This window comes from Chelonia mydas, chromosome 13 (genome assembly GCF_015237465.2).
Source record: "Chelonia mydas isolate rCheMyd1 chromosome 13, rCheMyd1.pri.v2, whole genome shotgun sequence".
NCBI classification, from domain to species: Eukaryota; Metazoa; Chordata; order Testudines; family Cheloniidae; genus Chelonia; species Chelonia mydas.
In genome coordinates, this window is record NC_051253.2 from 15,992,249 (window position 1) to 16,014,449 (window position 22,201).

A 22,201-nucleotide genomic window follows, 5' to 3' on the forward strand; every position below is an offset into this window, starting at 1 on the left:
TTGAAGCCTGTTATAGTCTATAGTAGAGTGATGTCAAGGTCATGAATGAAGGGAACAGTAGCTTTTATAAAACCTAAATAAACAAAATCTAAATGAATTCTTTGCATCGGTCTTCACAGCTGAGGATGTGAGGGAGATTCCCAAACCCAAGCCATTCTTTTTAGGTAACAGATCTGAGGAACTGTCCCAGATTGAGGAATCATTAGAGGAGGTTTCAGAACAAATTGATAAATTAAACAGTAATAAGTCACCAGGACCAGATGATATTCACCCAAGAGTTCTGAAGGAACTCAAATGTGAAACTACAGACTACAGTTGTTAGTTCTGCAACCTATCATTTAAATCAGCTTCTGTACCAGATGACTGGAGGATAGCTAACGTAATGCCAATGTTTTAAAAGGGCTCTAGAGGTGATCCCGGCAACGACAGACCAGTAAGTCTAACGTCAGTACCGGGCAAATTAGTTGAAACGATAGTAAAGAATAAAATTGTCAGACACAGAGAAGAACATAAATTGTTGGGCAAAAGTCAACATGGTTTCTGTAAAGGGAAATCATGTCTTACTAGTCTATTACGGTTCTTTGAAGGGGTCAAACACACACGTGGACAAGGGGGATCCAGTGGACATACAGTATTTAGATTTCCAGAAAGCCTTTGACAAGGTCCCTCACCAAAGGCTCTTATGCAAAGTAAGCTGCCATGGGATAAGAGGGAAGGTGCTCTTATGGATGAGTAACTGGCTAAAAGATAGGAAACAAAGGGTAGGTATAAATGGTCAGTTTTCAGAATGGAGAGAGGTAAATAGTGGGGTCCCCCAAGGGTCTGTTCTGGGACTAGTCCTATTCAACATATTCATAAATGATCTGGAAAAAGGGGTAAACAGTGAGGTGGCAAAATTTGCAGATGATGCAAAACTACTCAAGATAATTAAGTTCACCCTAGCAAAGAAACCTGGTTCTGTAGTGAATTGTAATCAGCTGCTTACTGACTACAGCACATCTTGCAGAATACCTTTCTGTAAGCATAGTGAATTAGTTTTGTTATACAAATACTTTTCCCCCAAGAAACTTTCTTTTTCATCTTGTGTAAATCAGACATTTTCAGTCACCATGGCCATGTAAGTGTTTTGATTTGTGCATGCACTGTTTTGGGCTGATAAGTAACAAGCTTGCTGACCTCAAACGTGTCTATTTCTCCCACAGTGATAAATCCTACACAGTTATACATTTACAATCAGTTTTAAAAGGTAATTGTGTGGGTACTGTTAAGAACTAAGGACATTCTAAACTAGCTTAGAATAGCAATTTTAGAGTTCCTAGTTTATTCATGGTAGCCTCTCATTAGTTTGCATACTGTAAAGCTCCAGAGGTTACTTCTCTCTCATAAGCTTTTAAAAATCTATTATATTACTAAGTTTTCACAGTATAGTACCGTTACGTAAAATGCCACAGGGTATTTGGACTTTAGAGATTTTAGAAAAAATAGTGGAAAATGTTTCATTTACAAAAGCACACGTTCTTATTTGACAACAAAGTCAATCTTCTCTCTCTGGCACTTCCAAAAGAGCCTGTCTTGAAAGGAAAGAGTTCTGATTCATAGCTATTTGCTTAAGAACATATATTTCTGGTTTGACATACAAGTGCAAAGTTTCAGTAATGTGCACATAAGAGTTAGCTACTATACCTATATAGCAGCTAAATTATGAAATTGACGGACTTGAGCATACTTTCCATTGCCAAACCATCTAGGATTTGCAGCAAGACTTTCTGCAATCTCCCTCTACATTTCTAAGAAGAAAGTAAGTTTTTACTTGGAGGTTCATGGTACTGCATGAGAAACCAAATTATATTCTTTTTAGCCAAACTCCAAATATAAATATTGCATCTGGACCATCTGTCCCAAGTTTCTGCCCAATAAGCTATTGCAGATGCCAATACTCGAAGGGTGTTATTTTCAAAAGTGCTTATTGTTGACTTAATTCTCCTTCCATTCAAGTTAATAGCAAAACGTCCACTGGTTTCAGTGGAAGCGTTAGACCAATGCTGAGCATTTGAAAATCCCAACCTAAATTCTTAAGAATGAGTATTAAAATGGAAATATTGGTAGTTCCACATGTACTAGATTCATCCTTTATTAATAACCTTTCTTTTTGCAAAATAAGACAACCCAAGAGATATGGCGCATTATTAAAATTACTTGATGAAGGCTACTCAACGTAAAAAAAGGTGCTATCAGACTGTTGAGCCATCTGGCATCCTCAGAACGGTTTTCCTTTAGTTAAAATGAACTGATGTAGTACATTAATCAGGGTGTTACAAACAGGGCAGGTGGGAGGGGAGAGAGAATAACCAATGCAAACTGCTATACTCTTATCCTCTCCGGGTGGAAAAAAAAATAAAAACATATAAAACCCACCAATAAAATCTGTGTTAAACCCTTGAAAACATGTTCCATAGAATCTCTATGGATAGTAATTCCATGTTCTAATAAGAACAGAACAGTAGGGATCTATTATCGACCACCTGACCAGGAGAGTGATAGTGACGATGAAATGCTAAGGGAGATTAGAGAGGCTATCAAAATAGAGAATTCAATAATAGTGGGGGATTTCAATTATCCTCATATTGACTGGGTACATGTCACCTCAGGATGAAATGCAGAGACAAAATTTCGATACTTTAAATGACTGCCTCTTGGAGCAGCTGGTACAGGAACCCACAAGGAGAGAGGCAACTCTTGATCTAGTCCCGATCAGAGCGCAGGATCTGGTCCAAGAGGTAACTAACACGGCTGCTTGGAAATGGTGACCATAATATAACAACATTTAACATTCCTGTGATGAGAACACCTCAACAGCCCAACACTGTGGCATTTAATTTCAGAAAGGGGAACTATGCAAAAATGAGGAGGTTAGTTAAACAGAAATTAAAAAGTACAGTGACTATAGTGAAATCCCTGCACGCTGCATGGACACTTTTCAAAGACACCATAATAGGAGGCTCAACTTAAATGTATACCCCAAATTAAAAAAACACAGTAAAAGAACTAAAAAAAAAGAGACATCATGGCTTAATCAACATGTAAAAGCAGTGAGAGATAAAAAGGCATCGTTTAAAAAGTGGATGTCAAATCTTAGTGAGGTAAATAGAAAGGAGCATAAACACTGCCAAATTAAATGTAAAAATGTCAGAAGAAAAGCCAAAAAGGAGTTTGAAGAACAGCTAGTCAAAAACTCAAAAAGGTAACAACAAAATGTTTTTTAAGTACATCAGAAGCAGGAAGCCTGCTAAACAACCAGTGGGGCCCCTGGATGATCGAGATACAAAAGGAGCACTTAAAGATGATAAAGTAATAGCAGAGAAACTAAATTAATTATTTGCTTCAGTCTTTATGGCTGAAGATGTTAGGGAGATTCCCTGAGCAGTCTTTTGTAGGTGACAAATCTGAGGAATTGTCACAGATTGAAGTGTTGCTAGAGGAGGTTTTGGAATTAATTGAGAAACTTAACAGTAACAAGTCACTAGGACCAAATGGCATTCACCCAAGAGTTCTGAAAGAACTCAAATGTGAAATTGCGGAACTATTAACCCTGGTTTGTAATCTGTCCTTTAAATCAGCTACTGTACCCAATAACTGGAAGACAGCTAATGTAATGCCAATATTTAAGAAGGGCTCTAGAAGTGATCCTGGCAATTACAGACCGGTAAGTCTATCGTCGGTACCAGGCAAATTAGTTGAAACAATAGTAAAGAATAAAATTGTCAGACACATAGAACAAATTATTGTGCAAAAAAGTCAACATGGTTTCTGTAAAGGGAGATCATGTCTTAGAGTTCTTTGAGGGGTCAAACATGTGGACAAGGGGGATCCAGTGGCTATTTTGTAGCATATTTCTGCTGATTGTGAAAAATATGGAGCAACAAGGGCATCCAATTATTACTTAAATATGCAAGTACTTGTTGCAGGCAGATTTCAAGTTACTGAATGGTGCCCTCTTCCTTGTTACCAAATCACTTATGCAGTTCACACTAAATCCTCCTGGGAATAAAAAGGACTGCTGGATTAGGATTACTCCCGTTTTCCCATTTGTGCCTTTATACTTTTATATTAGATTAAGGCTTTCATTTAGAATATTATAACAGATACAACTTAAGTTGTGTGCACTTAAAGATGAATATTAGAGTGCTGTAAACTCTGTTCTAAGAAAAATTAATACTTTTCCTGAAGAGAAACAAAAACGTAAACACTGAATCCTATAAATGGAGATATAAGCACCACAGTTCACATAAGCCTAGTTGAGTGAAGTGATCTAGGGACACATGCACCTGACAGAAGAGAAGTAGCTTCTCTTATATGCTTCTAAATACAATATAAATTTAAATTCTTAATTTCTTTAGGCTAAAATTCTAAGCTTTTTGCTACGGAGAGCAGGCTTCTATTATGCAATGAAAAAAATGTCTCCATTTGTGAAAATTGGTGTTTGCTAACATGCACCAAGAAAGTATGTTTATAGAACAGAGACATCATTTGAAGGAATTTGATCATGACTGAAAATTAAATATAAATTCCAGTTCTGTATGAGATTAACAATAGACTCTGAATACCTTAATCCATCTCAGACTGACAAGCAGCTTAAATTTCCTTAGAAAGACAAAACCAGCTACCTCACACAAAGTACAATGAAAACAGGCTATATTCTTGCTTCTTATTCTACATTTAATTTAGCATTATTTATGTAATTTACAAAGTGATAAACAACTAGCATACAGAAATCATAGCAAGAATAAGGCAAAGGTACATCTACTATGGTGATGGCACCATATACATATCCTATATACACACAGACCCTATTCATGTAAGGGTATGTCTACTTTGCTAAGAAAGTGTGTTAATTCAGGTTAAAATAGCAGTGAAGACAAGGAAACTGAACATTTAACTCTGGTTGAACTGGAGCTGCTAACCCCAGGATCTCCTATAGGCTCTGTCTCAACCTGCTAACTTGAGTTAAAAGCTAAGTTGCCTTATCTTCACTGCTATTTTTACCTGAGTTAGCTAACGCAAGCTAAGAACGCACTTTTTTTGGGCAATGTAGACATACCCAAAGAGAGAACTGGGCCTTATGCAGTTCCTTCACCTGAAGGATGGAAGCATCCTGGATTCAAAGAATGACTCTGCTGCTAAATAGGGATGTCCTGATGTCAAGAACAGTCTTTCACAGACACACTAATAAATTAGGGCACCACTGTAACACTCCAGTACATTAAAGACAAAAACAGGACTAGATACGTTTCAGAGTAGCAGCCGTGTTAGTCTGCATTCACAAAAAGAAAAAGGAGTACTTGTGGCACCTTAGAGACTAAAATTTATTTGAGCATAACCTTTCGTGAGCCACAGCTCACTTCATCGGAGGCACTGTAGTGGAAAATACATCCATCCAATGAAGTGAGCTGTAGCTCACGAAAACTTATGCTCAAATAAATTTGTCAGGACTATATAAGCCAACCATGCATGGGATTTTTTTAGTTGTTTTCTTCATGCTAATAATTCAGATTTGTGAGTTGAAAGCAAGTTACACAGGACAGATAGATCATGAAATGAGAAAGTGTTTATCCTATTAGCATGGTGTCCAAAGCAATTTACCAAGGAATGCCACTCTGCAAAGCCAAATGACTATCAACAACTTGTATGTCTCCAAAGAGAGTTCCCTAAATATAGAGACGCAACTCCTATTACTTCCCTTTACTCTTTTACAGTCCAGACCACACTGCCATGCCCATTCCACCACACCCTGCAACTTGACTAGTCTCTTGCTCATAAAATTCCACTTTCTGTCAGCATTGGCTGATACCAGCTCCCAAATTATAAAGCATGTTTAAGCAAGATTACTTCAAACTCCCGTTAGCAGTGTTAGTATTTAAAGAAGTTCCCTGAATAAAAAGTACACAGTACATCCACCTCCAGAAACATCTTACTTAAGAATGCAAACAAAAACAAAAGGAAAAGGAGTACTTGTGGCACCTTGGAGACTTAAATTTATTTGAGCATAAGCTTTCGTGAGGTACAGCTCACTTCATCACATATAGGCAAAAAAAATGCTTAAACATGTTAAATTAAAGACTACCAGGCACACAACAGTGTCCGTGGATGATTAACTACTAAGCTTACATATAAGCGCAGTAGCATATTTTGCTAGAAGTGGGGATGGGAGCACTGTGTATTTAACGGTAGATTCAAAGCCTAGAGAACCAAAAGCACAGGAATTTACATATATAAAGTCTCTGATATGGAGAATGCACACTGTAGGGAAGGTTTTACAATTAAGAGCCCTTACAGGACAGGCAAAAGACCTTAAAATTCTGGAGTTTACACAGCACAGGTATCATAGTAACATCTGAGAAAATTTGGAATTGTTTGTTTTTTTGGATAACTACTGACAGAAGCACCACTAATTTAAGCAGCAGTATTAACTTATTTACTGCTATTAAAGCCACCACAACAGTGGCACATAAGCCTCTGTGAGCAGCATAAATGACTCATCTTTGCATAGTCCAGAACATAACAGATGCAGAAGAAAAAACTAAGGAACTTCCTTTCCTGTTGAGTCTGGTTTAATCCTAAAAGGGACCATCTTTTTCTGCCTCTGTACAGAGCATAACATAATGGGTCTCTGGTCCATAAATGATGCAAAGCATTACACCTAAATTATATTGTATCTAGGAAGCTCAGGTATTCTTTTTGATTAAATACACTCATTGCATAAAAATATTTTCCTTTGCTCTGCATCCTTCTTGACACACTTTCAAAACAACACACTTTCTACAATAATAAGCCTACATAACCTAGTATCAGAAAACATTTAAAATCTTAATCTCCCAAAGTATTCCAAATCCTCCATATCTAGGGAAAACATATCGAACTTTGCAACATTCCCTTAAAGTTGATATCTAGGGTTATTTCAGACCAGGGACAAGGCAGCAAGTTCAAAAGCTGAGGTGGCTCTCACAGGGTGCCTTGCCACTCTTATGAGTGGCATGCCAGCTGTGGTGGTTGTGTTGATCTCATTTGTGGCAGCATTAGTTTATTGGTTTGGGGCTTCAGACTGTGCCATCATTTTGTTGTGGGAAGCATCTGATGAGCCCTCCCCTTCTCCAATCCATGGAGCCACTGCTACCTCCACCCCCCTTCTGCCACCTCAAGAAACTACTAGGCACTAACTGAGAAGACAAGTTCTCACTCTTATACACTATACATACTACATTTTTATGACTTAGCTTTTAGCATCTGAGTTCATGGTGGCAGTCTACAATAACAGCTCTACTAGAGCACACGATGACTAAGAGCAACCACTGTCACAGGCAAACTCTTTGCTTTATACTACTGGCTGGAAACCACCGCCTCTTTGTTCTGAGAAGTCCTCTTGACAACACTCATTGACAAAGATGGGGACTCAGCAGTTGAGTAATATTGGCAGAGCACTTGAATCACAGAGGTGCAGCTGCTGGATCACAGCAGATATTACCCTTCAGTACTTACTATGCTTGAAGTTTTATGTTACTTATAAAACAGTATCAATAACAGAAGCCTTGAGCTACACCTATGTGATGCTTCTGGAGAAGATCAATATTGCTGATTTAACTAGCACAGTTTTCATCAAGCTCTTCACTACTTCTTGTGAACCTGGCATGCTATGACCACCACTATCTGACACATGCAAGTAGGCAAATTGCAGCTTGTGTGGAAAACTTCCCTTTATCAGAAGTTTAGCAAAGAAATATTGCTCTGTGGTTCAGTCAGCTGTGTAAAGGAGAACAAGGATAGTTTATCGAGACCTTCTAGACCAGTGTAGTAGTCGCTGAACTACATTTGTACTTGTCGGTTGTAATATTTCCTCCATTTTGAGGAGCTTTTTTAATTGGAAAAGAGTGCCCATGTTATGCATGTAGTTTTTATGTTTAAGATGCAATTTAGTATTTGTACAATTCTCCAACTTCATCCTCTTGCTATCCCAGTCAGTGTTTTTGTGTCAAAGGCCATAAGCTTATTTTTCCCTCCACTGGCCTGCACCTTGTACAATCATTTACACCTGCCAGAAGTGGATGTAAAATGCTACCAGTCAGAATGGTAGCAATTTATACCCATTTCATATTAACTTTACACAGGTGTAAATGACTGTACACTGTGCAGGGCAGCGGAAAAAAAACAGGCCTCATGTAATAGTGGAATTGAGATCATCTGAACCAATATGGGTTATTTGTCTTGCCAGCAAAAGGAAGTAGAATCTTAGTTGAAAGATTCATTTTAAAAATAGATCTTATCTATTTTCCTTGTGATCACACTTAAAGGTCACACTGTTTATAATACTGGAACCTGTTGCTGTGGAATTACAGGATGATATAAACAAGTAATTTTCATTGAAATGTGTACAAGAAAAAGAAAGGGCTATGAGAACATTACTCTGTGTCGACCACTTGCTCCTGTTCCACAAAGAATCTGACAAACAGAACAGCTTTTTAGTTAATGCTGTGAGACATTCTATATTTGGTAAACTAAGCACCTCAGTGGAAATGTGGAGTTCTGAGCTGGAAAGGCAAGAAAAAGCATCTGAAAGATCAAGACCAGAAGGGCATTCATTTTTAACCTAATCAACCCAACCATCAACAACTGTGCTTTAAAAATAAGTGAATCCAATGAGGTAGTAAAAAATGGTACATTTTCTGTTTACCAGTTTTCTTTCTGCCCTTTACTGTACCTGTGCAGCTCCACTAACATTATTGGGGCTATGTTGTGAAACCAATGGCATAATCTGCCTCCAACTTATTTTTAAAAAGTGGTGAGATTCAAATTTCTTACACAACAGGGGAAAAACATTGAGCTACACACTCAACCCTGATTAAATCCCTGATGCCTAGGACCAATATCCTCTGGAGGTGGGACCTTAACCCTCACTGAACATTTTATCCTCCTGTAGCAAAGGTGCCTTTCTTCTTTTGTCTCTTGGTTTGTGTTTGCAGTGCATTCACCAGAACCAACAGCTGAGTCAGCTATAGCTTCAGATGGTGGGAGTAGCAGTTGTATGCACAGAAGGAACACAAAGATACTGCTATGGAAGGGAGGAGACAATGCTATGGGAAACAGTAAGCCGCATGCTCTGCGCAGCAACTGTCTCTTGAAGGAGAAATGGGAAAAAAAGAAAATAAAGAGCTACCTTACTGCCTGGCTCTCCTATCAAAGTAGGAAGCAACTGTAAAGAGACAAGATGATGCCCAAATGTTCCAGAGAGGAGGAATACAGCCTTAGTCTGCAAGCATGACAGTCTCTGAAATAGGCTTCCATAATGTAAATACTGACATATTATTAACACTTACATCTAAACCAGGTTATCTGGGTATCTATTGTGGCTGTAAGTTTTCATTAAATCCAGCTCTTAACCCATTTCTCCTCTCCATCCCCAAAATAAGTCTGTCCAGCTAAATAGAAGAACATTTGTCTCACAGTTTTTCCATTCAAAGGATTAACTCTTTGGAAACTGCATAGATATATGCCTTAAACCAGTAATTTAAAAAGACTATTCTTAAAAGGTTAAGACAACATTTGGTTTACCATAATGGAGTGGACAGGAACAGATAATAGGTAGTTGGTGAAGAGGCCATGAACCTCCACATGAGACATGGAACAGTCAAGAGCAATGACAATTTGTCATGGCACTCTTTTTTAGAGCTAAAATCTATTCATTTTTTCAGATATTAAAAAAAAGTGATCAGTCAGACAGCTCATCAGAGGTTCTGTTAACATTTCCACAAACTCTGATGCCCTTTACCACCTCACTACTCATGAGTGGAAGGGCAATAACAACTCATGGAAATAATTTGGTCAACATTTGATATTTTAGCACTTCAGCTTGTTTGAGATGGAAAATGGAACTAACTTCCCCAAAGTTTTCGTCGTTGGGGGTGAGAGAGAGAGAAGGGAAAATTAAAATACTTTAAGATTACACAAGTAAGCATGGTAATGTCACTGATTTAAAATTAAGCATGGTATAGAAGTCTAAAATTATGTTTTATCAAAGTCAGAGATACTTCATCTCATGCTCTGCCGACAAAACTATACCTCAAAGTAGCATGTCAAGCAGAATTTTAGGTGTTTCACATTTAGTAATTAAAAACGTAGATTAACATAACTATTTTGCTGCCGTTCTCTGCCACAGCCCGTGTGCAGCAACACAGCACATTTGGCAGTATTCAAATTTAAGTTAACCCTTTCTGGTGCACAGAAGCTAGTCACTTAAAATTAACAACCATACCCATATAAAGGAACAAATGTTCATTTGGTTGCAACCCCAGATAATACAAAGTAATTGCTAAAATCTGAAATCCAAGTATGTCTCTCTTCATATTGCTTGTTCCTCCAATGTGAAATTGTTACTCAATTGCTGTAGAAATATAAAATGCGGTAGAGTAGAAAGGAGGGGAGAGAGCACTAAAAAAGTGATACTGGGCAAATTTTGAACCTATTAACCTTACTATCTTTCACTTAAATGCACTCAGACTCACTCCTTCAAAGCTTTGAATCATCAACTGCTGGTGAAGCATCTCTCCAATTCAAACCAGCACTTCATGGGTTTGTCTTTGAATTAGACTGCAAGATCCTGTTGGATAGGAACTATTTTTTACTATCTGGAAAGCATAAGGAAAGCCATTTAAAGCATGTACAGAATTTTCCTGGAGCATTCACTACATAAGTTCAGATGAATGCTGCTGGTATACAATTTACTCATAGGTTACGTAATATATTAATATGGAAAATTCTCACCTCTTTTGCCAGTTACTTCTTATACTCCAGCTTAATAATGCTGTGATTTCTGAAACTATAGCCTTCCTAAACAGAATAGCAAAGAGCCTTGTTGGTTAGTGTACTGATCTATTTCCAGATGGGTGGTATACATTTTCTATTACCACTGACAGAATCACATAGATTTCTGAGCTGCTTTTATCTTATACTATAAAAAGAGGTTTGAGAGAAGCTGTTGAATCTTCACTTGTGTGTATGGAGAATATATCTAAGTTTCATTATTGACAAAAAAAATGACATTTGTGCATTCTGCCTACCAAAACACCACACGCAGGTACTCTGATTCTGTATCATACTGCCTCTCGCAGTAAGCTAACGAGGGCGTGTCTACTGGCTCTGGAAAGAAACAATGTTTCACAATGATTGGTCAACTTGTTTCCAATGCAAGACACTAAACCCCAATTTTAAATGGTTGTAAACAGTCAATTAAAAAAAATTTTTAACACCAAAACCTACAGATTAGATTTTTAATGCATTAGATTGCTCTGAATATTTCTTTACTCATCATGTAATTTCTAAATTTTTATACTGCACTCATACCACAGCATCTTACAAATCAATATTTACACAGAATAATGCAATTCCTATGTTTTAGATTCCTCTCTCTCTACTTGATACGTCTGGTTCATTGTCTTGTGTGCAGCTGACTCCTCCTTTCCTTGTTGAGAACGTTACGGAAAACTAGGCTAAAGAGAAAAGTAGGGCTGTCAAGTGATTAAAAAAAATTTATCACGATTAATCACACTGTTAAACAATAACAGAATACCATTTAAATATTTTTGGAAGTTTTCTACATTTTCAAATAAACGGATTTCAGTTACAACAGAACAAAATACAGTGCTCTACAGTTTTTATTACAAATATTTGTGCTGTAAAAAACCAAAATAAATAGTATTTTTCAATTCACTTCATACAAGTACTATAATACAATCTCTTTATCATGAAAGCTGAACTTACAAATGTAGAATTATGTACAAGGAAAAAACCTGCATTCAGAAATAAAACAAAATGTAAAACTTCAGAGCTTACAAGTCCACTCAGTCCTACTTCTTGTTCAGCCACTCAGACAAACAAGCTTGTTTACATTTGTAGGAGATAATGCTGCCTGCTTCTTGTTTACATCACCTGAAAGTGAGATTTCCATGGCAGTGTTGTAGCTGGAGTCGCAAGATATTTACGTGTGGTAAAGATTCGTATGTCCCTTCACGCACCAGTCCAGAGGACATGCGTCCATGCTGATGATGGGTTCTGCTCAATAACGATCCAAAGCAGTGCAGACTGACCGACACATGTTCACTTTCATCCTCCGAGTCAGACAACACCAACAAAAGGTTGATTTTCTTTTATTGGTGCCTCAGGTTCTGTAATTTCCGCATTGGAATTTTGCTCTTTTAAGAATTCTGAAAAAGTGCTCCACGCCTCGTACTCCTCAGATTTTGGAAGGCAATTCAGATTCTTAAATCTTGGGTCAAGTACTATAGCTATCTTTAGAAATCTCACACTGGTACCTTCTCTGAGTTTTGTCAAATCTGCTGTGAAAGTGTTCTTAAAACGAACATGTGCTGGGTCATCATCCGAGACTGCTATCACATGAAATATGTGGCAGAATGTAGGTAAAACAGAGCAGGAGACATACTATTCTCCCCTAAGGAGTTCAATCAAAATTTAATTAATGCCCCCCCCTTTTTTTTATGAGCGTCATCAGCATGAAAGCATGTCCTATGGAATGGTGGCTGAAGCACAAGGGGGCATATGAATGTTTAGCATACCTGGCACGTAAATACCTTGCAATGCCGGCTACAAAAGTGCCAGGCCAACGCCTGTTCTCACTTTCAGATGACATTGCAAGTAAGAAGCCGGCAGCATTATCTCCCGTGAACGTAAACCAACTTGCTTGTCTGAGTGACTGGCTGAACAAGAAGTAGGACTGAGTGGACTTGTGGGCTCTCAAGTTTTACATTGTTTTGTTTTTGAATGCAGTTATGTAACAAACAAAATCTACATTTTTAAGTTGCACTTTCACAATAAAGAAATTGCATTAGGGTATTTGTACGAGGTGAATAATATTTCTTTTGTTTATCATTTTTACAGTGCAAATATTTGTAATAAAATTATAAAGTGAGCACTGTACACTTTTATTCTGTGTTGTAATTGAAATCAATACATTTTAAAATGTAGAAAAAATCCAAAAATATTTATAATTTCTACTGGTCTTCTATTGTTTAACAGTGCAATTAATCGTGACTAATTTTTTTTTTAAACCATGATTAATTTTGAGTTAATCGCATGAGTTAACTGCGATTTATCGACAGCCCTAGAGAAAAGTGAAATTTACAGTGGCAAGATCTCTGATCACACTCCAAAAGGGAGATCCACAGTGCTGGGCCAGCCACCACGGAAGGTCTGTTCCTCGTCACAAATTTAACCCTTGCAGTTTAAGATTTCATAGTTCACGTAGAACGCTGTTGTTGAGAGAGAATGTGTTCTTAGCTGTCTAAGACTAACGTAATGGAATGTGTAAATACTGTTACACCTGCCAATGACAAAAGTACATTAAACCACTTGAAAAGTGGTCATCTAGTTCCACTGAAACCAATATTTTCAGAGCTTGCCTTGTACAACGACAGTTTAAGACTTCTTGCAGAAAGGCTTTTCAATAATCATGTGCATCCTCTACACCTACAGAAGAAAGCAGAAAGGATATTATTTTTCATCTTCCCCAGCTGTCGAAGAGCTGGGTACTTTTTCCTTATTAAACCACAATCATACAAACAGAACTTGAAGTGAAGCACAGAACTTAACAGACACTTGTGTACACATGACAAACTATTCAAGGGGGACAGTGGTCAAGTTGAACTTCAGCAGGTTGTTTTGTTTGTTTTTTTTAATTAAAGAGGGATTTTTTTTCTGAATTTCTTCTTAATCTTTACTTATAGATGAGAGAACTGGTTTTATCTTCCAGTATTGGTGATTTTTTTCTTAACAGCAAACATTTAGGGTAGGATGACCAGATAGGAGGTTTGAAAAATCAGGACAGGGATAGAGGGTAATAGGCACCTGTATAAGACAAAGCCCCAAATATTGGGACTGTCCCTATAAAATCAGGACATCTGGTCACCCTAATTTAAGGTAATTGCTAGCATCTGCTTTCCCGTAAGTGACAGGAATAGTACACTGCAATTCTCAACAACTATTACATGAACATGTGCTAACAGTTTTATTTTGAAAATAATGAAGTTTTACATTTATAATTATATATATATGTGCACATTTAAAGTGTTTAGAGATGCCAAAAGCCCTTGGACAATCCCCATAAATGTTTGCTTTTTTTCTTTTTTTTTTTTTTTAAATCAGTGTCAGTTTATGGTAACCCCTTTCCTGTGAATGAATGTATGTATATATATATTCACACACATACACCCCCTCCGCCCCCAAGAAATAGTCCTTTTAAAATTAGCAGCATAAAGTAAAAAGTTGGTATTAAAACAAACCCAGGGACATTTTAACTAGCCATTCAAATTATTTTTAAAAAATGCTTTTAAAAATAACACTTGTGTGCCAATGTTTATCAGTCTCAATTTTAATGAGATGTAGCCTCCTACACTCTCAAACACTTTCACTCAGTACAGAAAGGCTATTCCTCTAACAGAGACAAAAAGGCCTCTGTTCTGAGAGAAGAAAACTCAGTTGTAAAGCAAGAGACAATGGTCAAAGGAGAAAATCCCTGTATGATGTATAACTCCCACTATTATAGCAGCTCAGCATTACAACAGAATGGTGTTAGGGCTCATGATTACTATTTATAAGTACCTGATACGGCACTCACTTGCAGATTATGCCTACTGCATTATTATGGTCTTGCTTGTATTTTTCTGGCATGAGTAGTAAATGTTCGTGTTTTCTTGGCAAACGTATGGTACAATTCTGTTCCCATTGAAATCTGTGACCAAAGTCCCATTGACTTCAATGGGAGCAGGATCAAAATCTTATTGAAGAGTTGTTTCTTTCTTTCCCACACTACAGTAATTAGGTCTCAAATCACAGGTGCTTTATAAATCAGTTTCACCATGGATATCTAGTTACTGAGTATAATTTCATTTTACAAGTGGAAAAAACAGGAGGTACGGCTGTTAATTTACTTGCCAAAGGACACGAATTTAGCAGCAAAACTGGTGACAGAACTCAGGTCTCCCAACTTTCAACCTTGTGCCGCCTATCCTCTGGGCCATGCTCTTATCCCACTGTGAAAATGACATTTTACACGTACATAAGAACGGCCATACTAGGTCAGACCAACAGTCCATCTAGCCTAGTATCCCATCTTTTGACAGCAGCCAGTGCTACATGCTTCAGAAAGAATTAACAGAACAGCACAATTATCGAGTGATCATCCCTGGTCGTCCAGTCTGTTACAAATACCCAAGCCTGGTTTGATTCATACGGAGTCCAACATATCAAAGCATTTTGCAACACTTGGACAGTAACCACTCGTAAATTCAGATACTGGATTGCAACTACTATTCCAAATCATATCCAGTATTATACACCAAATCAACATTCATACTAAAGTCAGAATTGACACTCCCAGTTAGAGTAGCCACCTACAAAGCAGCAACAGTTTCTCAACTTAAGTGCCAAGGACTAGAAGCCCCAAGTTGCACCCAACCTCTGGGATAAGACAACTTTGATTTATAATTCATGTTAGTTTCATATGCAAGCTGGGTCTTAAGATAAAATAAAAGGTTTCATTTTCCAAGTCAAACTTCAGTTTAGTTGCCTATGGATCTTAAAACTAGGTAGGTTAAAAGGTATTAAAGCCTCAGCAGCATATTTTAAAAGGTACACTGTCAATTAAAGTAATCTGTCCAAAAACCTTTTGATCTACCATTCCTATTATTGAAGGATTAACGAAAATATTTCTTTCTGCATTTGAGAACAGGTTGTGTGTAGTCAATTTCACTGTCTCCCCTTTATAACCAGTCTCTTACAGCAAAGGGAGAAAGAAAAGAATGTAAATAAGAAATCACGGATGTGTGACTGTAAACCCACAAAGAGTAGCATACGGATTCAGGGGGCAGATATAGTACCTGAAACTAATTTTAACTTTTTTTCTGTTAGATTTTAAGCAGATGGTTCCCTTTTAAAAAGTGAATTGCAATGGAAAGACATCAGGCTTTTTGCCTTTTTTGCTTCTTTATTATATGTTTATTTTAGTGGGAACAACATTTATCTTGTAGTGAGCAAATGTGCCAATATTTGAGCATTTCCTTAGACATACTTGATAGAGTTATATATTGGGGCCTACATAAAATCACCCTGCATTTTGAAGGACTACTCCTTGCAGCAATCTCACTAAAATCTTATCTTGCCTATTTTCTTGGAGAACTGTGATGTTTCACTGTCCATTTACTGTTATGGCTGAGTGTCCCCTTTACACACCATCTTCCCGCCCTCAACAGCAAACCTAAACTTTGCTTAGCTTCAGGCTTTTGCTCCTTGTTGGAATATCTGCAGAGGGTGAATTCTCTTCATTCCTATTGACCCTTTGCAGATATTTATGTACTGAACATGTCATTCACCCACCCATACACCACTTATTTTCTAGATTGCATCTCTTTGCCACAGTCTCACATTGCAAAGCTCACATTTAAATGCACTGTCTACCCTTGTCCCTAGCTCTTTCTTGAACTTGCTGTTTTTCATGTAGAGGACCCTAATTTGTCTGCGCACTGAAAGGAATACTTACATCATTGTAACTGGTCTAGAACGGCTCCTCACTTTATTCAAGTATTTTCTAAGCAAGAGGTTTTTTTATGACACCGGCATAGGCTAGAAAGCGATTGGGCCCTTTTCCTTGGAAGGATGCCCAAGACAAAATGTCTCATGCTCTACAGTTTTTGTGGCAAACAGAGCTGGTTAAAGTGTTCAGAGGATTTTTTGGTCAAGAAAAATTGAGTGTTTTACAAATGTTTTCCCATTTTTGAGCAACCATTTATGGTGAACCAAAGTAGCTCCACTAAGTACTCAACGCTGGGCCGATTATCTCATCATGTTTTGTAACGGACACAAAATATCGAAGTACTTCATTTCAGAAAGACTGTTTCCTTTTGTGGTTTTTTCTTTATACTTTTCCTTGCAAGACTTATTTTTGTTCCTTCACAATGGTTATATTCTCTCAGCTGAGCTTATCTCTCTCCTATCCCACTAAAAAGGTACCTGAGTTTTAGTAGTCACATGGCACCAATGACCAAAGATCTCCTGATCCTGCAGAAGATGATAGATTCCCACTTAGCTTCATCAGCACATATGCTTAGACAGGGGTCATATGGCTATTCCCACCACCTACGAGAGTGATCCAAGCTAGCCACGTCTGCTACTGCTTTGAGCTCCTTGTAGCATTCATTATCCACACCCCATACTAAATGCAACCTGGTCAGGCACCTATGTCCAGGAATATGAGCCGATGAGTCTCTTTGTTAATTGCTGTTAAGCTTCATTCAGGGCAACATGAAGTGACATGGTATACATCCTCCTCCTGGACATTTAGGAGTAAGCTTGATACCACCTAGACACTGGAAACTTCTGATAAGGCTAAAGACCTGTTAAACAGGAGGAAGAATATCAGGAAAAAAATATAACCGTATCCCTCCAAACTGGCAAAGCTACATACATATGTCTCACTGTAATGCATTAATCTTTGCATGAAGGATGCTATACACAGGAAAGTTGCACTGACAACCCAATAGAGTAATCCATTCTCATGACAGTCAAAGAAAGTATGGACTGTAGCGAAGTCCACATGTGAAAGAAAGATGTGCATACTCCCATCCAAATTAGGTTAGAAAAACATGGCTACTGTTGATATTTGGACACTCAGAAGCAACTTGGGCCCCCAAAAAGAAACTTAGGTTACAAAGAAAACTGTATTAAATTGACCTGAAACGTCCTAGTTTTCTTCCTGTTACATCGCTGAGCCTCCAAGCATCATCTCAATGTTACAAGGGTGAATTGAACCTCGCTAGACTATGTTAGAGCAAGTTACTGAACCACACTGGCCAGGTGAGATGGAATCTAAATTTAAAGCTGACTGTTATCGCATACTGAAACGCTTTTTACTTATCCCTCTAACTCCCCCTTAGCGACATTAAAACAGGAGAGGATGACAAGTTGCAACTGATGAAACCCCACGAGACTGCTGTCTCAACAGAAGAGCCACTGCTCATGACTACACTCCAGGATATTTCAGTAAGAAAGGAGGAGAGCTACTAAAGAATCACTTTCTGCTCCTACTGGGGTCTGCAGTCATATCCCCGCTAACTCATGGCCAATGGTACCAAAGGCAGACGGTAGAGCCAAAAGAATCAGCACAGACATCCAGCCTTCATCCACAGCAGAGTAGAGAACACAAACAAAACCTGCTTCTTGAGCTATCCAGTGAGGACCCCTGCCTAGCTTGGTTTTGTGGTCCCTCCATCACAAACACACACAGTTACCTTCCACCATGTGTACCTTTAACTGACTGCTTGCAAAATGGGGCAGGAGCAGCACAGGTGTACAACAGGAGGAGTCTTTCACACCACTTGTCTCTTCCACCTAGCTCACCATCTGAGCTTCCTCTTTACTTCCTGTTCCCACCAATTAATTATACGAGAATGATCCCTATTACTAAAGTAATTACCTCATTAGCCCATTATCATCCGGTGTCAGTAATTCCCATGGAAACAGGTTAAGGTTGCTACAGCATACAGAAGGCTGCAGATGCAACTGGAGACAGTGACCAGAGTGCTACAGCTAGCACTCTGTCACACATACCTAAGCCCCAAATGACTGAGGTCAGTGGACCACACACACTGTTGGAGTGTTGCTGAGGGGTGACAGCCTTACAGTTGTCAATTCTCTATTTACCCTTGACAACAAATACAACTGACATTTGTTGTACAAGCATCCCCATGCTGCCCAGCCAACATGCCCCTACTCTGACTTGATACTTAAATTCCATGGCCCTGTTGAGACTGCCAGCAAAAGGTGCCAGTTAGTGTTCTTCAGCGGGAACTAGAACATGATCCACCTCTCACTCATTTCACAAAAGCCAAACAGCAAATTAGATTTTCTCTTCTGATCACTGCCAATTCAAATTCAGCACAAGCTGGTAACTAAAAGAGCTCAAGTTAAAAAAAGCTATGAACATCCAAAGCAGCCTTTTTGAGGCTGCTTCTACAGCCCAAATCAAGTAACTGCTTGCACATACTGTGGCTGTTACCCAATAGGGAGCATAGGATTATGCTCTAAGAACTTCAGTTTGATGACGCAAGTTAAAAGTGGTGTAGCAGCCACAACTGAATTTCTTTATTTCTGCTGTCATAATTCACAACCTTAACATTAGACCAACTTTGTAATACATTAGTCAAAGTTATTTCCTGAGCACTGAGTCTGTGACATCAAATGTTTCAAAAACAGATTAGAAAAAAAAAAACCTAATGTCACAGATTCACGACTTTCAACGGACATCAAGTTTGGAATGCCGCAGGAAGCAAAATACTCAGACCAGTAGTAGATCTTCCTGGAAGTGAACCCAGAACTAAATATTCTTTCACTCTTCATCTCTAATTTTGTGAAGCAAACATCTTCCCTATAGCAGCTCAAAATGTTCCATTAAAGATTTTCTACACTCTGCATACTGAGGATATGAAACAAACTCAATTACGCCACTTTTGTAAAACTCTATGGGGAGAAGTTCAGAGTGAACGGGCAGAGGAGCCCAATTTCACATATTGATCCATTCTGTAGATCATAGCAACCTGGCAGCATATGAACTAAAACACTGTCAAACACCCATTAAAAGATCTTATAAAACATCAGCTTAAAAAAAGAAAAAAAGGAGAAAAAATAATTTAGAGGTTTGGGAAGAGATAACAACCCAGTCACACACAACATTACCTTTGTGGAGAAACTAGACAGCAAGATAAATTAACAGCAAAAAACTCTGTTACTTTATAATAATGCCACCTGATCTCAACATATTAGGAACTTGAGTTTATCAACCTAGCTATAAGTGTTCCTTATCCTCTCCTGCATCCTGTTTATTTTGGGGATATATTGTCCAGGGAACTTGTTAAAAATACAAGCAATATAAATTAGGACTGCATACTCAAAACCCACCACACTGCCAGTGAAATAACAAATGTATCTTTTTCTAAAGCCTGCTACTATGAAGTTGAAATATTTCTGGGTAAATATAATAGCAAAACAATGTAAAGATATATTTTATATAATACCATTATTGACAAATAACCTCTACCCTAGGGACACCACACAGTTATACACAAATCTATACCTAACCAATTTTACAGTCTTTGTATTAGTCAAGTGATTCAAAAGCCACATACATGCAACAGCCACCCCACCATCACTCCACTGGGAAAGTGGGCTGGTGTGTGAGTATATGCCTTCATACCCCCTCAGGGCTTAAGAAGAGGTTAAAAGGCAGAGAAGGGACCTTATTGCCTCTCCTTAGATTTGGAGCGTGTGTGATGGTACGAGGATGACAGGTTTCAGAGTAACAGCCGTGTTAGTCTGTATTCGCAAAAAGAAAAGGAGTACTTGTGGCACCTTAGAGACTAACCAATTTATTTGAGCATGAGCTTTCGTGAGCTACAGCTCACTTCATCCGATGAAGTGCCACAAGTACTCCTTTTCTTGGTACAAGGATGGTTGAGAAAACATATTCCACAAACTCCTTCCCCCATCCACCCTGAGATTGGAGGGGGAGGGAGAGGGTATCAGTTCTCAATTCTGTGCATTGTGTGGGAAAATATATGCATCACTAAGTTCCCCCTCCAGGGAGCTATATTGTAGAGATATATCAATGAAAGAGGTCAGAAAAACTCACCTCAGGGCTTTGTACAAGAGAACTTGTTGGGGGGGGGGGGGGCGCACACTATTCCCCAAGAACCTTGCAATGCAATGTGGGGTTTTTGTTTTTTTGGGGTGGGGTGGGGGGAAGCAAGTCTCCTTCCAGCCCGGTTCAGAAGGAGAACTACGGCCCCAGGAATCATATATGGAGGTTGGTTTTGGAAAGAACCTGGAAGAAAAGGGACGGACCGCCCTCCCACAGGGCCCTCTACAACGGGCTGGCTACTTGCGGGGGAAGAAGATTGCAGCGCTCCCCCTAGAGACCCATGACACGGGAAGGAAACTTCCGAAGAGGACGGGGATGGGAGAGCAGAGCTCGTTCCCCAGAGCCCTACACAGGGCGCAGAGCTCCCCCTCTACAGGGCCCTGAGAAAGGAGCTACGGGGGGCGCGGACGTGCACGGGGGGAGAAGGGAGCGAAGGTCCCCACAGAGCCCTGAGCCGGACTATAGTGGGGGAAATAAATGACGGAGCCTGAGGGCAGAGTTCCCCCACCAGGGCCCTGAGCCAGAGGCTATGAAGGGAACAGAGCTCCCCCCAGCCGGGCCGGAGGGGCGCTCAGGGGGCCACAGCTCCCCCCAGCCGGGGCCCCGGGCCGGAGGGGCGCTCAGGGGGCCACAGCTCCCCCCAGCCGGGGCCCCGGGCCGGAGGGGCGCTCAGGGGGCCACAGCTCCCCCCAGCCGGGGCCCCGGGCCGGAGGGGCGCTCAGGGGGCCACAGCTCCCCCCAGCCGGGGCCCCGGGCCGGAGGGGCGCTCAGGGGGCCACAGCTCCCCCCAGCCGGGGCCCCGGGCCGGAGGGGCGCTCAGGGGGCCACAGCTCCCCCCAGCCGGGGCCCCGGGCCAGCCAGGGCAGGGATGGGGGCAGAGCTCCCCGCAGCCGGGCCCGGGGAAGCCAGGCGGCAGAGCTCCCCGCCGGCGCTGGGGAAGCCGGCCCGGCCCCTCACCTGGTAGATGAGGGCCCAGCTGGCGGCCTGGTCGAGCCGGTGGAACTCCTTCTCGATCTCCATGGTGGGGGCCCCCCGCGCCTGGCCCGCCGCCTCCGCTCCCTGCTCCTGCTCCTCCGGCTCCAGCTGCTCGCGGGGCCGCCGCTGCCTGCTCTGCATGTCACCCCCTCCCCGGCCACAGGAACTACGCCGCCAGGCCGGCCACGCCGCTTCCGGGCCCGCCCCCGCTGGGGGAGGGGCGGCCCGGGAGAGACAGACAGGGGAGCCGTGCCCCCCCCGGCCTGAGGACTGACAGACAGGGGACCTGACTCTCCCCCCCACGCCTGGGACAGTCGGACACGGGATTTGTGCCTCCCCTCCCGACGACAGACAGACAGGGGAGCTGTGCCCACCTCCCCAACCTGAGGACTGACAAACAGACAGGGAAGCTATGCCCCCCTCCAAGGACAGACAGGGGACCTGTGCCCCCCCAGGACAGACAGACAGACGGGAGTTGTG

At 40.4% G+C, this 22,201-nt stretch overlaps 1 protein-coding gene across 3 annotated transcripts in view; it reads right to left on the reverse strand.

Annotated features, from left to right (window-relative positions):
- PTPN1 (protein tyrosine phosphatase non-receptor type 1) overlaps positions 1–21,886 on the reverse strand; it is a 60,492-nt gene extending 38,606 nt beyond the window's left edge. For 2 of the 3 annotated variants that reach the window (XM_037915516.2, XM_037915515.2), the window contains exon 1: positions 21,704–21,886. In XM_037915516.2, the coding sequence (XP_037771444.1) occupies positions 21,704–21,862 (159 nt within the window). In that variant the 5' untranslated portion in view covers positions 21,863–21,886. Of the gene's footprint in view, positions 1–10,550; positions 10,674–13,460; positions 13,528–21,703 lie in introns of all 3 variants that reach the window. The other variant, XM_043527346.1, reaches the window with a different exon arrangement.
- Positions 21,887–22,201: the final 315 nt, after the last annotated feature.